At 37.1% G+C, this 17858-nt stretch overlaps 1 protein-coding gene across 3 annotated transcripts in view; it reads left to right on the top strand.

Moving 5' to 3' along the window:
- The first annotated feature begins 2527 nt into the window (after nucleotides 1-2527).
- LOC107654838 (ribosomal protein S6 kinase 2 alpha) overlaps nucleotides 2528-17858 on the top strand; it is an 85560-nt gene continuing 70229 nt past the window's right edge. For all 3 annotated transcript variants that reach the window (XM_016442101.1, XM_016442100.1, XM_016442099.1), the window contains exons 1-2: nucleotides 2528-3081; nucleotides 12702-12746. In XM_016442101.1, the coding sequence (XP_016297587.1) occupies nucleotides 3019-3081; nucleotides 12702-12746 (108 nt within the window). In that variant the 5' untranslated portion in view covers nucleotides 2528-3018. The remainder of the gene's footprint in view (nucleotides 3082-12701; nucleotides 12747-17858) is intronic.

Here is a 17858-nt window from a genome sequence, read left to right as displayed (position 1 = left end):
ATATATATATATATATAGAGAGAGAGAGAGAGAGAGAGAGAGTAAAAATTAAGATTAAAATAAATTTTAAAAATTAGATTAAAATAATAAAGTCATTTATTCCTATTAATTAGTAATTAATTCCTATTAATACACCAGACTTCCTGTCTAAACACATCAATCTGTGCATTGTGGAAGAAATGACACATAAGCTGTGTTAAAGGTTTCACCAGAGGGGTCAGATGGAAAAACACATGCACAGCTCTATACAAACAGACAAACAGACTCACTGATGCATAGCCAAACACTATAAACTCCTAAAGATCTGCAGTGTGTGTGTGATATATCACCGGCCTCCAGGTGGAATTATTAAGCATTTATTCACTAATGCCATTAATAATCATTTTTAAAAAAGTTCTTAATGTTCATGGATCGTAGTCTCTAACATTTTTTATGACTACTTGTATCTACTATGGAAAATTTATATGTTTTATATAAGTGTTATGTAATGTACCCTATTTTATGTGTTATATAAAATATTGCTTAATCTGAAATTCATTCAGCTCCTACTGTCTGCATGCATGTAGTATTTCAGTAATGCTTAGAATGCATTTTAATAATTCCTTTCTGCACTTCGTTCTTTTTAAGGTTAAACTGGATGAATTTTTAAAGCCTTGATGTTGTGAAACACAGGTAACCGCTTTGGTAAGAACTAGGAATACCAAACCAACCAAATAAAAAGTATAACATCCTGCTTTATGTCTGTGGGTCTCAAGTTTTTTTTAACCTTTGGATATCTGCTGTTGTATTTAGAGGCTCTTGCAAGCTCTCCAGACTAAATAATACAGAGAGTCACCTTGCACGAAAAGTAATGTGTTCACAATGCACTATAACCGAGTACTTGCTGTTCTAACAGACGCTTTTGACTTACAGTAGGCTACAGTAACTGTAGGGACAGGCTGGCAGGCAGATTGCCAGGTACTCACTGAAATAGGCCAAACTACCAGTAAAGAGTAAGAGAATCGCATGGTACAGCTGAGTATGTGCATCTGATATCTGTGTACATAATAGCTGTTTGTTCTGCAGTCTAGTGCAGAACACACACACACACACACACACACACACACAACAGAGGGTAACGAGTGTTTGTAATGCCTATGATTTATTTTTGTGAAAAAGATTCATACATAATTGACTTTATGTCCACACTAAGGAATTTTGGAGGTCTTTCATTGAGGCCATAGAATTGATTCCTTTTAAAAATGTCACAGTTTAGCCTGACATAGCCCTGCATTATCATTAGTGTATTTGAGTGCTATTAAAAGCATTTTGCGCTTTGTGCCATCATTTGACTCAATGAAACATGGTCCTCTACCATGCACACTCCATATCCACCCACTACCATCTCATAAAGATGACCATTCATACTCTGTTTTACTCTGGCAACAGATTCACCAGCATGCTGCAGATGGTCTGTGGTTGCCAGTGGTAACCACTCGAGAAGCAACAGTTGCTCTTCTCTGCTCCCTTTGAGAGAATAAAGAGTCAAGAGGTATTGGCATGTCTCTGCCTTGTCACAAAATGGGCAAGCCTACAAGACAATTACAATTGACAACATGAAATATCTATCCTGGCATGATGGAAAAGGGGAGAGGCTATACTTATGCCAGCACTGGGAAATACTTTGTTACATCAATCTCTACTTCTGTCGATAGTAATTTAGTAAAAACTACTTATGATCTGCTCATGCCCAACTGATGGTTTAGGAGATTGAACTGTTGCATTTTATTACCTACCAAGTTTTTATTTTTTGGAAATGTACTAATATGATATTCTTTGAAGTTCTATGTAAATACCATTGTATTGAGCTATACTATATTGAGTACTATGATGTGTCAAAGTTAATACCATCACAACAGGATACTTTTTTTGAAAGGTAGAAGCTGCAAATGTAGTATGAACAAATAACTGCCATAAAGTTCGCGATTTAATTCTATTGAAAATATTTTAGTTTTTTTCTGTTTGTTTGTTTTATAAACGCATTAGACTATTGAAATTACAGCTTAAATATTTTGATGAAAATAAAAATATTGCAAAGGTACACTATGTAACATTTGCCCCTCAAGAAACTGCATGCGTTTTGTGGAAGAACATTGTTTTGGCTCTGCTCTGCTACTCTGCGCACGGATGACGTATGCATGCAATTTCCCGCGGAATCCGTTCCTACAGCTCTAATACAAATCGTTAATAAGATGTTGTTTTTTGAGTAAAGTAAAGACGTGGTTTGGTACATTTTTTTTTTCTTTGCACTCTCTTATTAATAACATTTTGTTATTTTTATATTTAAAAATCGCGAAGTGTAGCTTTAAATGTATCCATTTACGTTTGCGAGAGTGTAACTGGTTGTGATCATACAGCTGAGAACTTGCAGTGTCTGTTAGTGGCCAGAGAGGGGCGTCAGTAGAGGGGTAGTAGGAGAAAGGGGCTGGCTGAGAACTGTCTTCAAACCAATGATTGGCTGAAGCTCATTCGCTTATACACTGTGGATTCGGTTCAGAGCGGAACATACTACTGACAGCATCGACTCCTCTTTTCCTGCGTCTGCGTGCACACCGATAGTGAGTGTCAGCTGAGAAACCACCTCATTACAATAACATCTTTTATTTAATTTCCTCGGAGGAGACGCGTTTCATCGCCGCAGACGCACGGCGCATGGTCCTCTTAACCCGAGTCCACCTGTGTGTGAGTAAGTGGGAGAGATTTGTTCATTTCCAGGAACGGGGCTGTGCAACTCCTCTTCCTCACCGGACAGAGAGGAGAATCCGTCAACGTCATTTAAACGGGAATAACTGCTTCGATTTTCTACGGAGTGACTATGCGCGTCCTGAGCGGATTGTAAGAGAGGAAAGTCGCCCGTTTTCTCCTGATCCAAAGGGAAAGATCAGGTCGTTCTGCAGGGAATACACGGGTTCGGAAGAAATCCTCGTCCAAATTTGAGTAGGCTACTCGAGAGAGACAAGAAGGAGCGTAGGCTACACAATGCCACTTGCTCAACTGTTAGAGCCATGGCCCAAAATGGAGCTGGTGCAGTTGGAGACGGAGGTGAGAAGTGGTGAAATCACAGCACTAAAATGAACTGATTTAATATGTGTCCTCAAGGCTCCTCTATCCGTGCCAGAGGTCCACGTGTTTGTTATGGGGAGTTCATGAGAAAAACAGCAATCGTATAGATATGTGATACTTCCAAAGAATTGTAAAATCACTAAACACTGGTGCAGAGTTCTGCAGGCATGGTTAGCAGTCTTTACTTTACTCTTTTGGAGCGCGATCATGACGCGCCGCGCTTAAGTAGCGCAGGGATGGTTTGTAACACTGGATGGTCATTCCACAGAAAGGTGTCCCCTGTAAACATTTGTGTAAACAATGACTTTAACAGTGAAAAGCTGTCACTAACTTTTACTGTAACTTACAATAGGCTAGACATTACTTTTACACAATCAACAATCCAGAAACTTTCTTCATGTGGATGCATGTTTTGGTCTGTCCCCAACCTTGTGTTTCCAACTACTTCTTGCTTAATGAAGATTTAAAAAAAAAAAGATTTGGTTTGGTTGAAGCATAATCCAGATTATGCATCAATGTTATCATCATAACTCCTGTGGTTAAAATAATTTACAATTCCGTTGAAAACATACAAAGGGCAAGCGTCTCAATCTTTTATAATTTTAACTTAATATTTTGTTAGATTTGTCAGTAATGGGTAAATTTGAGCTCTGTTACTATGATTTTGCTCCGTAAACCACCGAATATGTTTAGAAATATCAACAATAATTCTCTTCTACTCTCCACCTTGTAGTGTCATGGGCACAAGGCTCGAACTGAATGAATGAACTGCAAAACTTTCAACCCTGTTATTGTATAAGTCATAGCTTTAAAGCATACATGCATTTTTTTAAAAGTTTGCTTGAGGTTATATAATGAAACCTATTATCACTTAAAAGACATTATTAAAAATCAGAAATAAAATTACAGAAAAATCTATTCAAAATGAAAAAGCCACCAATTTTGTGGAATGACTCTGCAACTTGTAACATTAAACTCTAGTGGAAGAATATTAGTTTTCTTACGTTGTGCTCTGTGAACCAGCTGTTTTCCTGTTTCTTGCTGTGCATTTTGTCTTCTGGGGTACATGTGAAATGTCAGAAAATCAAATAAATAATACAGCGGTCTAAGAAGCACTGGGAAATAGTACTTTTTGAATTATTGTGCTCTTGAATTTGTGTATCCAGGATGTTTGTGGTGTGCGGGACAAAACGGCTGGTTTTATTGGTTTTTATTGCTTCAAAAACATCATGGTGAATCTCAATAGCTGCCACAGGTTTAAAATAATCCACTGGTATCTGTAGTATAAGCTAATCTTCTGTAAGGTTTAGCTTTCATACAGTAAGATGTGTTTTTTCTTCAAAAGGTTTACATTTCCTTTTGATTTGCAAAGATATATTCAGATACGCTGGTTTGAAGTATCATATCTTTTGATCACACGCACAGACCACAGTGCTAACAACTCTGAGAGCTAAACTCCTGCTTTATTTCAGTGTTGTACTACAGTAAACTTTCAGCCCTTTGCATTGTACAGCACTGGAATTTGCTCCAGCAACTTCGTCTGGAGGCCAATTTATAACTACAGGGCAAGCTGAGACAATATGGCCTGCTGTGATGTCCATGATTAATGAGAATGGAAGGAAGACGATTTAATTTCTTATCTTGCTCTCAGACTAATGCTGATCTCTTTTGAGAATCGCTAAAAGAGACGTGTTTTTTAGTCTTTTGTTTCTGTCATTGTAATCTGTTCAATTTTAAGCTTAAATTAACTTTCTTTCTCCCTCGCCGTCGCTCACCCCTTTAATGGGTTCACCAATCAGGCAACAGCAGGTTTGCTGCAGAAACACTTGCAGAGTCGCAGTACTTCTCAGTCCATTGAATGAAATTCTTTCTGCAGATGAGAAAGAGAGGCAGATCTGAGCAGAAATGAATCTATATTTATACATTTTGCAGAATAACCGTGCTGATTAGTATCTTGCTATACAGCATTTCAGCAAGTAGGCTACCACAAGACCGTAAAGTGCTTTCTGATGAAAACTAGGCCAAGTAAGTACTAGGTACAGGATACAACTAAACCGCTTGATTTGTATGAAAAATTAATTTCCGCTTCTTGCTCACTGGCAGCTTTCACATACTGGCAATGCTTAAAGGGGTCATATGATGCGATTTCAATTTTTCCTTTCTCTTTGGAGTAGGGCTGGGTATCGTTCAAAAATTTTCGATACCGATACCTTGACTTCGATACCGGTTCCTGAACGATACTTTTTTCGATTTCAAGTTTATGAAATCAGTTTGAACAAGATTACATTATCTAAAAAAAAATGTTTTGCAGCTTGTTGATGTTTATACAAACTCAAAGACTCATCTCCTGAGCCACTGCACAAAGGAACAAAATGTAACCAACACAATAAATCAGTGCAAATAATTTTAATAAAGCTCAAATAGTCTTCAGTTTACACATCTGTTAGGCTACATTTACACTAGTGCGTGTTCGTTTTAAAACGCATAGCTCAGACAGAATCATGATTTCTATTTATTTTCCACTGATTTACTGATGAGCATTAGCAGCTTCCAGCGCTGTCTGCCTGTGTTCTCTCTTCCATGATCGCTGCTCTGATTCAGAGTCAGAGGTAATAACATGTTGCTGAAATTAAATATTACATGGCCAAAACACACATTAGACGGCAATCGGAAGTTATTACAAACACTCGATGGTGGTTTAAAGTGAGTTTTGAGTAAAAGCGGACAGTTTGCATGAATGATCACATAACACGCGCTTTCGGTCGTGTAGTATGAATGGACATCTGCATATGATCGGAACTCCACGCAGCTCCCGCGCTACTCTCCATTGGAAATGAATGACTGAATGACTGGTCTGTCGCTTGTTGTTTGTCGGAGATAGTGAAAAGCCGGCTTGAAACGCAGTGGAAACGCCAGTATGACGAGGATCATTTTCATTTTAAAACATAAACGCACCAGTGTAAATGTAGCCTTACATCTAAGGGGGCTGGGACGCATTAGCACTACAGCCTCACGTGTGCGCCACATCTCTGAGTGTAACCGGTGACGCGGACCGACTGTGCAGACCGATCGGTGTATTACAGTACCACGAGAGCTAAAGAGAGCAGACTGCTCCGTGCGCTTTCGAATCGCTCTCGCGGATGTCAAACACTGATCGATCTGCGCCGCACCTCTTCTAGTTGAACACACCGGCTAGTGCTGCAGGCTTATTGGCTCACTTACGCTGATGAGATTAACCCCTTAGGTGTGGACGAAGCGGAGTCCAGCCCGGGGTCGTCACATGTGGTTGCCGCAAGCCCGCCGGCCGCCGTGTGTGACGCTGTGTATTTCGTTGTGAAAATCGACGCGTTTCAGAAAGGCGGGACATAGAGGAGAAACAATAATCTACAGTATGTGGAAAATAATGTGTTTTTTGAACCTTAAACCGCATAAACACATTTCATTACACCAAATACACAAAATAATGTTCTTTTTAGCAACATCATATGACCCCTTTAAAGGGCCTCCAAACACACATTGTGTGGAACTATAAGATGCCTTTTTATCTGCTGCCATATAAAGTTCTGGAGAAAAAAATCCATATAATCAATAAGTTGCATTAGCTGGGAAAGAGGTTTTCTTTAGTCTATGTATGCAAGTATTACATTGTTACAGTTCAGTTTTAGACATGTATTAGCTATATTGCAGTTTCTTATGTAGTTACAGATTGACTGGTTGGCAACTGCTTTATTTAATCAACAAAGTCTTATTTGTTACATGGCGAGTGCTAATTTTGGACTCTGTATCCGAACCTTTTGCTACAGGAGGAGTGTGAGTTCATTCTTTTTTGGTAAGGTTTTGTTAAAATCACCTGCTGTTCACCTCTTTGTTGGCTGCCGTGCTCTCTGGGGTTCAGCAATGATGTGTGTTTGTAATCATACATACTGCACAAAGATGATTGGTATCATTATTTCAAAAGCCTGCAGTTACATGGATCCTGGAGCTTGTTCAACAAGGACTTCCAACCCTTTGGAGATTAGATGTTGGAGAACAAGGGAAAGCATTCAAGGCTGTATGCTTCCATTTAAGGACAGGCGTTCTGTGAGCTCTCGGAGTCACAAGTTCTGTTCTCGCTCCATCACCAGAAATTTATTCCTGTGAACCCAGGAGCTTCCCAGATTTGCTGGAAGTGTGTCGGCCCGGTCTGTTCCACAGGGAGGGGTTATGTTTCACTGTGAGTTTTGAACTGAGATGGAGCCAAAAAACAGAATTCAAACATTGTGTTGCCTGATTCTTGTACATTGATCAGATATGCTCTGCTCTAGATGCTTTCATTTTCCTTCATGAGTTCTAAAAGAATATTAATCCAATTCAGTCAGATTTGTCCAACTTGCTTTCTTGCTCTTGCATTTCCTTTGTAAATGCCACATGCTTCCAGCATATGTTTCTGGGGAATATCAGATTTTCAAACTGTGTGTTTCCGGTCTCAGCTGTCAGTGCGTGCAGCGGTTTGAAACATGAGAAGGCATAGCAGCGCATGATGGCCAGGAATATGGAGATGATGTGATCCGGAAATCTGAATTAAAAGCCGAATTTCCTCCTGTCATCTCTTTTTAAATCCCTGCCACCTGTGAACACCAGTCACACAAAGAGTCTCACTCTTTGAAAGTATTAAACATTTATCTTTAATTCATCACAGAGTTTTAATGATTCGTTTGGGGTTTCATTCATGATTTGATTCATCTGTGATTTCTTTGTCTTCCTTTCCCTTTATTTCTCTTACTACCTTTTCTTCTTCCCCATCACTCCTGCTGTCTGTTTCTTTTCTTTTAACCAGGGCACACATATTCTGTCAGACCTTCGTCTTTGATGTGTCACATTCATAGTTGTTTAGTCTCGTATAACTGCTTACCGTGCAGCCTTACACACTTGTCAGCTTTGACAATGAAATAGACACAAATGTTTTGTGTGCATGTCAAATGCCTGAATCATCAAGTTGACATTTCTGATTCATGCTGTTTTTTTTTTAATCTATTGAAATGTTTATTTACTTTTGTTCATTTATCATTTATCATTTATCGTTTCCCTTCCTGATTTCTTATTTTTTTGCATGTTTGTCACACTTTAATGTTTCAGATCATCAAACAAATTTAAATATTAGTCAAAGATAACACAAGTAAACACAACATGCAGTTTTTAAATGAAGGTTTTTATTATTAAGGGAAAACAAAATCCAAAACTACATGGCCCTGTGTGAAGAAGTGTTTGCCCCCTAAACTTAATAACTGGTTGGGCCACCCTTAGCAGCAACAACTGCAATCAAGCGTTTGCGATAACTTGCAATGAGTCTGTTATTTTGGAAGTGCAAGTGTTACTTGCACTTCCTCTCACCTCTTTAAGGAACAGTTTGGTCCCAATTACTTGCATGCTATTTCTGTAACAGGGTCTCATTATGAGAGAGATGTTGTTAATTTTTTGCAGACAGCTCTTTTAGCACTTTCATTTGCATCACGTTGTCAGGAAAAGAGTTTCAGGGCCACATGTGACCAGCGGCCCTGATCTGTTATGTTGTGTTTTTACTAGTGGTCAACCGATACATCGCCAAGGCCTATATATCTGCCAATATTTGGCATTTTTCAAATATCGGTATCGGCCAATACGTTTTTCTGTTGTGTTGGAGACGGGACTTTTATTTTGACGGCGCTGAAAACGGCAGCGCCTGCGCACACAGCGCTCACATTCGCTCTCTTTATTGTTTGCTGTCACTGTTTAACAGTTCTGTCTAATACATAGACTGTAAAAAAAGATGGATGATGCATCTTCACTCTCTTCCACTGTAGAAAAGTGAAGCCGCCAGTGTCTCAATATGGAGCTGACATATTGCGCTGATTTGGGACCAGAGTCTGCACTGTAGTGAGCGAAGTGAATAACCAAACTTTAAAAAAAGAACAGTTGAACTTACATCAACATGATAAAAGCTACATAAAATAAATTCATTTGAAGTTTAATTTCATTGTTTATTTGTCTCACTTCCCATTAGATTACATGGAGAGGGTGGGGTTTATGACCTATACTGGATCCAGCCACCTGGGGGCCATTAAAACATTTTGGCTTCACTTTTCAGGACTTGTGCGGCACACTTGGTCTAATTCGGGTAGAAGTCTGTCTAATAATCAGATAAAACTGTTAAACAAAGGAATTAAAAGGTATACAATGATTGCCTTTATATTATTTGTAATAGAAAGGCAAATATTATAATACTTTCTCGTTTGCCTTTAGCATTCAGCCAATACACATTTATATCATTTAAACAAATCTTTGAATGTGTAATAAACATTTAGTTTCACAAACCTTGCAGACTTAGTCAAATCCAGCTGTGAGATCTTGTTAAGTGTGCATGATCGTGTGTACTCTGCGTGATGGTCGGTCTGTGCGAATTGTATGCAGCCAGGAGAAGAGTTCAGCTTCACTGGAGATGCACAATCGACAAACTTTAAACTTGTGATATATAATAGGCTTTCTAAGATATCGGCATCAGCTGTCAAAAAAACAATATCGGTCGACCACTAGTTTTTACTTTAGTTTTCTCATGCATTTTACATCCACTCCAGCTTCTTGATCTTTGTGTGCATGTGTGTGTCTGTTTTCTTCATTATGTCAATAATAATTTGGGTTTGTCTTTCTAGAAAACCATAAATAGTGCTGAAGTTTCAGTTCTATTCCATTTGCCCCTTTAACCTCCTGAGATAATAATCTGAAAGGAAACACATACTTTAGACATATACACATGCTTTGCTGATATTTTATGAGTTTCGGTTTTGAAATATCATCAATTTGTTTTATTTTTGTGCATGTCTCATTTTATTTTTGTGCATGTCTCATTTTCACATTTCAAGTAAATTTAGGTAAAAATTTTGTTGTTCTCTTCCTGGAGAGAACTGCTACAAAACACAATCTATCAAATGTAGCCTATATCTTATATGAAGATTTCAAAAACTAGGATTCATCAAAGTGTTGTGTGTGTTAAATGAGTGCAGTGTTAATTAAGCACAGCTCATATTTTCTTTATCGGTTTTATTACAGACACAGATTTATGTAAGTGCATATCAGTTCTTGTTTAATTGAGCTTATATATTCGAGCTGAAGTGTTTAATTTCTGTGCCACGAGTGTCATAAAACAAAATTGCAAAAATAATGTCTTCCATTGTTTGGTAGATAGTCTTGCTCCAAACTTATGCCATTGGTCGTGATGCTCAAACAATGTTTTGATACTGTCTGGTTTATTTTTTTTATTTTTTGATGAGAAAAACTTACTTTAGATAAGTTGTAGATAAGTCTTTATAATTAAGTATTATAACATCAAAAAAAATTACGCACTTCATTTTTAAAGGAATAGTTTACCCAAAAATTTGCTGTTAATTTACTTGCCCTCAGGCCATACAAGATTTTTTTCTGCAGTTAAACAGTGAAGATATTTAGTTGAAACCATGGTCCTTGGTGTTTCATAAAGTCCACGGCTGCCGTCACTTTGAGAGTCAAAATTAGTAAAAAATTAGTAGCCGTTAGTCCTTATGAAGCAAAGTTATTTGTAGCCATTTAGGACTTTTTTGTTTGTTTGGTAAAATTTTGGTTGTTTGGGTTTGTGCAATACGATTGTGGATGGTGTATTTTTTTGTTGTTATTTTTATAAGTGTATTTTTTATAAATGTATTTTATTTTTTTAAGTGTTTGTGGATGGCCAGAAGTCTCACTTCACAATTTAGAGACAAATGTCTGAAGGTCTTTCCAGTTACCAAGGAAACTTCTTTACTTGGACCTCTGTGTTGTCAAAAGTGGCATTGACGGTAAACCGGAGCTTTTCTAAGATGAGTCTTCATAACTTCGAGAACACTTGAGTGAATCGATCCGAATTCAGCATAAATGAATAAGGCTCTGACTTTGCATGTGAGGAATCCTTGATCTTTGTCCGTTTTATGTTTTTCTCTGAGCAGCTAGAAGTGTTTTCTTCCTTCCAATTCTTTTTATATTTGTCTCTTTCATTTCCTTCTCTTCTTGCTCAAGGTTCTGTATTGAATGAAATTGAAAGCAATAGCCTGTGCAGGATGTGATTGTGTGTTTTTCTGGCGGTTCATGAGAGAATTCACGGTTTGAACTGCAGAAATCAGTCGGCCATCCTGGTAATTCTACATATTTAGAAAATGAATAAACAGTACACACATTCTCTCTTTGTCTTTAAGTGTTTAAATGTTTGTAAGGAATAGAGACTGACAGAACATCACTGTGCGTGCATTAAGAAATAAATGAAGTAATTGTTTGTTTAGTTGTGATAAACTGGTCGTCATGCAGGTGAATGCTTCTCATAAGGGAGAAATGTTGGGGAAATAGCATGAGGAAGTGCAGTCTACATGTTTTTTACAGAATTTACATGTATTTTACATGTGTTTTGATTCTGGATGGGTTGTGGTTTGCTCTCACCTGAAGAGTTTTTTTAAATTTTTTTAAAGGGACTTAATGTTGGCCGAGCTCAGACATGGGCTCAGTCTTATTTTTAGTCCTCTGTATGTGTTTTTACGCTTAAAACCTTGGCTAAAGTTTCTTTTGTTCTTTTTGTTAGCTATTAGCAACAGTCAACCAATAATAACCTACCTCATTAAATATGAAAGAATTATGCAAAGTTATTTTGTATTTTCTTTCAGAACCATACTATACCATACCATCTTGAACAATAAAAGCAAATGCACTAATTGTATGGACTGTAGAAAATGAATTTTGTTGTATATTTCAGACTCTTTAAGACCATTAAAAACAGATTTATTTGAAAAAACTTGCACAGCTGGACAAGAAAACAATATTTTGCAATGTTCCATAAAAAATAATAATTGTCAATTTAGATTTTATGGTGACTTCAACACAGGGTTTTAAGTGTACAATCAGTGTAAAATCTTCAAACCCTGATTAATTACCAAGCTAGTGAAGGTAAGGTATAAACAATGTATAAATGATAAAAATTTATTTTATTAGTGCTGTACAGTGAAATCTATGTTATGGAATTACATCTGAAGCTTGTGGGCAGAACAGACGCTCAGGCACATTCACAGAAAGAAAGTGTGTATGTGAGTGTATATTAGGAATCAAGCCTGTTTAAATGCCCCGGGAGCCGTTGATTATGTCATCTAGGCATCACGCTTATATGATTTTGACACCACAGCAGCTGTGAGCCTTCAAGTACATGCCTGCACACATGCGCACACTCGTGCTGTGGCAGTTCTCACGATAATAAGCCAGAGGATCCAGCTGTAAGCATTCCTGAACCATGTTTATGTACACTACTCTGAAGGCTAAGGGATTGCAATTATTTTGCATACAACTAAATGGAGTTTAACAAATTAATGGAGTTAAACATGATGTTGAAGAAAAATTAAACCATTTAAAACAATTCCCACATGGCACCTCATGAAGTTTTGTGGTTACTGTAAAATGTTCATACTTCCATTTGCGTTGTTTCATATTTTTGATGACTATCATTCTTAATTATGGAAAGTAGTAAAGAATAAGTTGTTGTAACCAAACTAGTACTGTATATACATATATACAGAAATCTCTTTCTATTTCTCTTTCAGAATGGGCAGAGCACCACTGAGGATGGGGTCACTTCTGCTGTTAAGGTAGGACCCAGCTGACCACATATGCAAACACACTTCCAGATGTTCGGGACAGTTATCGGGACTGATTTCTTTTTTCAAAAACATCTAGAAAAACTTACATTCTCCAGCAATTCCAGCAAAGTCTAAAACATGCTGTTTTCAGATGTTACTCTTGTTTATCCATCAGTATCCATTTTTCTTTTTCTGCTGGTTGCGCCAGTAGTTCTCCAACAAATGTGTGTTGAATAACTTTTTTAGCAACACGTTTTATTTAAAACCTATTCATGTTTGTCATGAAACAATATATGATATTACGTGAAACATTATCGATTTGTTTATACCTTTCAACCCATGCTAACTGATGCTCTTTATCATAGGCCATTCTCGCAAATCTCGGTCCCTTGGTAACTTCCCCTTGGTGACATATTTAAATCATCAATAACAATGCAATAACAATGTTCAGTACATATCAGAAGAATGTTTGTAAGGTATAAAAATACATCAGAATTTCAAACAAAAAATGTAGTGTGACATTAAAGCATTAGCCGAATAGGACGAATGGACAGGTCATCTGCCCCTGTCTTTCTCACACATGGGGCCATTCTTGATGTTGTGCCATGAATTTGAGTCATACTGCTGTTTTAGATTTGATTTGTGATCTCATGTTTGAGCCAATATTGTGAGTGTCGTATTTAAGAGACCTCAGAGCCGCTTCTGTCTCACTAGAGTGTCTGGGGTATATTGGCAGCTTTCTGAAACAATCAATGGAACAAGGGCTAAGAAGAATTCAGTCTAGAGTTCTGGCTCAGAGACTCTAAGGCATCTTTGTGTGTCTAAAGGAGTTGGATTACTCATAGCCTCTCTGTTCCAGGATTCATCTTGACTTTTTGCAGCCTGCCTATCTAACTGTGTGGGGAACTGTCTCTCCCTCATGAATCCCTGCATTTGTTGTGTTTTTATGTGTAATATGAGCCTGATGTGATGGACAGAGAGACAGCCTGTCTCCTTCTACAGCATGTGCTTTTCTCTGTCTTTCTGAACAGTCAGCTCACTTCAGAACTGGGCTGCAGCTCAGTCAAGGTCCTGTAAAAGCTTTAGACCGTAGAGACTACGGCCGGATATTTTTGGGCCTTTAAATTAATCTGTCCAAAGACAAAACTTAAGCAATAGTTTAATGAGTTTTTGTTATCAGGGAATGTTTTAATATTATGTAAATATTACGAATATTATGCATAGCATTTAATTAGTCAAGACTATAGCCAGTCAGCAATCGGCTAATTATTGATCATGTGAATAATCTGTATTTGGTTGAATATGACACTGTAGTACTTTAAGCAGTTGTATTTTCTGATGTTTCTTGACCTTAATTGCATAAGGGTAATTTATGTTTTTAGGATTATCATGACAAAGTTAGGATGTTGCAAAGCTCTATTTTACATCATGGTTCGACCATAACAAAAATTTTTTTTTTAATTAATAAAATTATATTTTGCATAAAATTAAAGCCTATTTTAAAATTTTAGACCATAAAACTTTTTTTTGTTTTAATACAGTATATATATATTTTGACATTTACATGTTATTTTCATATCATTTAATTGCCCCTAAATTCTTATTGCAGTGTGTCCAACATTGCTTTTGAATTTATTATTATTTTCAGTGGCGATTGCCATTAAATAAGATATAAATAACTTACCAATACTTAAATAAGAACCAATTAAAGACAACAGAACAAATATTACTGTGATGTTTAAACACAGTACAAAATTAACTTTTTAACTAGGTGTTTGCCACACCTAGAGATGGTTGGTGAAAAAAATATTAGGATATTTGTTATTTGTCATTAAACTGTATTTTGAAATATTTAATTCAAATTGTAATATTTAATTAAAATACACATACTTTGAGGTTTGTGTAGCAAATGAGGTCGTGGGTCAGATTATCATTTATTAATTTAGGTTTTTTAACAATAAAATGTTGCTATAAGATTTTCTTTCACAATTCCTAATTTCTATAAAACTTAATTAATTATAATTTGCAGTTGTTTTATTATTATTTTCACATTACAGTCATGGAATGAGATGTATTATTATTATTATTATTATTATTATTATTATTGTTGTTGTTGTAATGATAATTTGGGGGTATCTGTAAGTGTCAGGAAAATAATGTCACAGTTAATTCTTACAGGTCCTAAAAGTAGGTTTAATGTGCAAAATATAATGCCTTAATGTCTTTCTTTTATTTAGGGTTGAAATTTGACCTGGACATTTTTTGTGAGAACTAATGCAGCATATAGCAGTAGATGTAGTGATAACTACACGATCTGTCACTGGTCCCCTTGATACCCGGCATTATCTTCTGCTTGTTCTTAAAAGCTGAATAATTCTAAATGAACTCTGTTATTTTGACAGGGAAATACAACAAAGAATATGGTTTACATGTAGCGCGTCGATTCAGCGTGGTATGCAAGACTCTCGCTCTCTCTCTTTGCATGTGTGAGAAACAGCGCTATCAGTAAAGCGACGGCGAGTCGTGCGCCTTCACACTAGTTTATGGTACGTCAAATACAGGTGCGCTGCGTGCTACATACTGCGCATCCATTGAGTACATGACATGATTGAGCGCATCCAAATAGTACAGATCGCTTGACGGAGAGCGAAACTCTCAAGCGCTCAGTCAGCGTGTTTATCGAGTGAAAATCTGTTGAACGCCTCTCACACACATACTGGCGTGTAAAATCTAAGAATTTATTAGCCAATGGCTAATGTTAGACGTTATTTAGTCGCCCTTAGTAAGATTTAGTCGCATATGCGAGTGATTTACTCGCAATGTAGAGGGTTGTACATGCTGATTGGTTGTTGTTGTTATTGTGGGAACACTTTAACATTTAAAATCACACAAGTTTTTATTTCATTTAACGTCAGCAGAGGGTCGTTGGTGAGGGTCTTTTAACTGGTGACGAACTGGGATATGATCTATGGTCGTCATAAATACAGCAGAGTCAGTCTGTTTGAAAGGACAGGGAAAATCCAGCTATTGGATCTGAGGCAAAACGCAAGCAAAAGCAGGCATATTATGGCATATTTACTGTGAACACTAACAGATTCCCTGTTCTCTAATTTTGATTGGAGACATGTGGATAAATGGATGGATGTCTGCCTGTTGAGGGCTTTGTCTTTAGTCTATTCATGCAGTTATTTTGAAGCATCCTGTCCTCTCTTATAGGGGAACATCATGTCAAAGTGTAATACAGTGGTTGATGAGTGGGAACAAGTGTTGAAGGGGTGGATGGATGAGATCAATTATGAAAAAGAACAGGTACAGCTAATGAGGTGAAGCCTGTCACCCTTTATTTAACTCTCACTCAATGTTTTTTCTCCCCGGTGTGTTGATATTATTTGCCCTTGTAAAAGCTCAAGTGTATTTTTCAATGCTAAAATACTTTTCTCTCCCAGTTTAAAATGTCATGCAGATGTACAGCATGTCAACAATGAAAAGTATAAACACTTTTGCTCTGTATGAACATCCTGACTAGTCTGACACAGCAGCTATGGCTCAACCAATAGCGTGAGTTTGGGGCGAGACTATCTGTTTAATCATTGTAATGAATAATGCATATTTTCAGATTTAGTTTTTTAAGATGTTCATCTTGACACAGATCTAAAACCTATTGTACATGTCTTCAGCTGTAAGACCCAAGCTTCAGGATCGATATTGTGGATGAACGTTGCTAATAATACCTCTGTTCTCCTCCACCCTCCCCAGAGAGAGCAAGCAGAAATAAATAACTGCTTGTCAGGAATCTCTGTCAGCCTGGGTCTTTAGTTGAGCGGAGTCTAGCTTGACATGTCAGAGCCATAAGCGACAGTCTTGGGTGATAAGAACAGAGAATTTAATGAGACCATATCATCTCTATTTCATGTAATTTTTCAACTTCTCACTTTCATCCCACTTCCTTGCTTCTTTAGCTTCTCATCAGCTCTTGCTTTCTCTGTCTTTAACCGTCCCTCTTTTTTTGTTTGTTTTTCTACAGTGTCAAAAATTAAAGATGCACTCAGTCATGTTAATTATGTTATCCTGACCGATATAAAAACGTTTTCATAACTATTACTATATACTATTCCATTATATACTTTTCCGTTCCTTATATTAAAAACTTTTTTTAATGAGGGAAACATTACTTGAGTGGACCTGTAACTTTGCTGTCTGGAATTCATTTGTGGCATCATTTGCTCTCTGGGATTGTTTTGCAGAGGATTTTTTTTAACAATATAAAAACTGAATGAAAGAAATTTCATTCAGTAAAATAATGGCTGTTATCTATAAATTCAAAATAACATCAAATACAAAAGTAGTTTATATATAATGCACAAGATAAAGTAAAATCATAAAAAAAATATAAATTTAAATGCAAAAATAGTACAATCAAATTGCACCGAGAGCGGTGAGTGATGTAAGTGACGTTGTTGCATTTTAATGTTTTGTTGGTCTAGCCCACGAGACACCCCGCTGCTGAGTTGTTCATTCAAAATATTAGAGAAATATAGTAGCTCAATGCGTAGAAGATCTTGATTAGGTTAAAACCGAAACCAAACCATTCAATAACTTAATTATCATTTTAAGATATCTTAAATTCGGGGATGTTTCAAAGTCAAAGTGTGTCTTACAAAATTAAGTCATTTACATTCTTTGCATGGTTATATTCAATCATCATCGAAGTTTAACAAGTAAAATATCACTCACAATCATCATTCATAAAAATGTCAGTGCAAACACCAGCAGATGACAGCAGACCAGCAGCAAAAACAACATTAGTTCCCTATTGATACTTCACTCGTACTGCATCTGCTAAGATACTTTGGGGAAAACTTCTTTTTCTTAGAATACTGAAGCCTTTTCAATCACGCAGTGTAACTGCACGGCCATTGGTTCGTGCAGTGTATTATTAAAGACACAGCCCGCCAGAGCCCGCCAATTTGGGCGGGACATCTGGCTATATAAGCGGGCACTTCGCCATAGGATCCTCAGGTTACTTCGACTGAAGCGACGACCGAGTTGTGCAGCTATATAACACGGCCAGCAACGCAGTACTCGTTCCCGTATCTCAGGGAACCGAGGTTACGTTAGTAA

The sequence above is a fragment of the Sinocyclocheilus anshuiensis genome, unplaced genomic scaffold (genome assembly GCF_001515605.1).
Source record: "Sinocyclocheilus anshuiensis isolate Anshui unplaced genomic scaffold, SAMN03320099.WGS_v1.1 scaffold335, whole genome shotgun sequence".
Taxonomy (NCBI): domain Eukaryota; kingdom Metazoa; phylum Chordata; class Actinopteri; order Cypriniformes; family Cyprinidae; genus Sinocyclocheilus; species Sinocyclocheilus anshuiensis.
The sequence above is the reverse complement of the archived record's forward strand: the minus strand, read 5'-3'. Positions and strand labels throughout refer to the sequence as shown.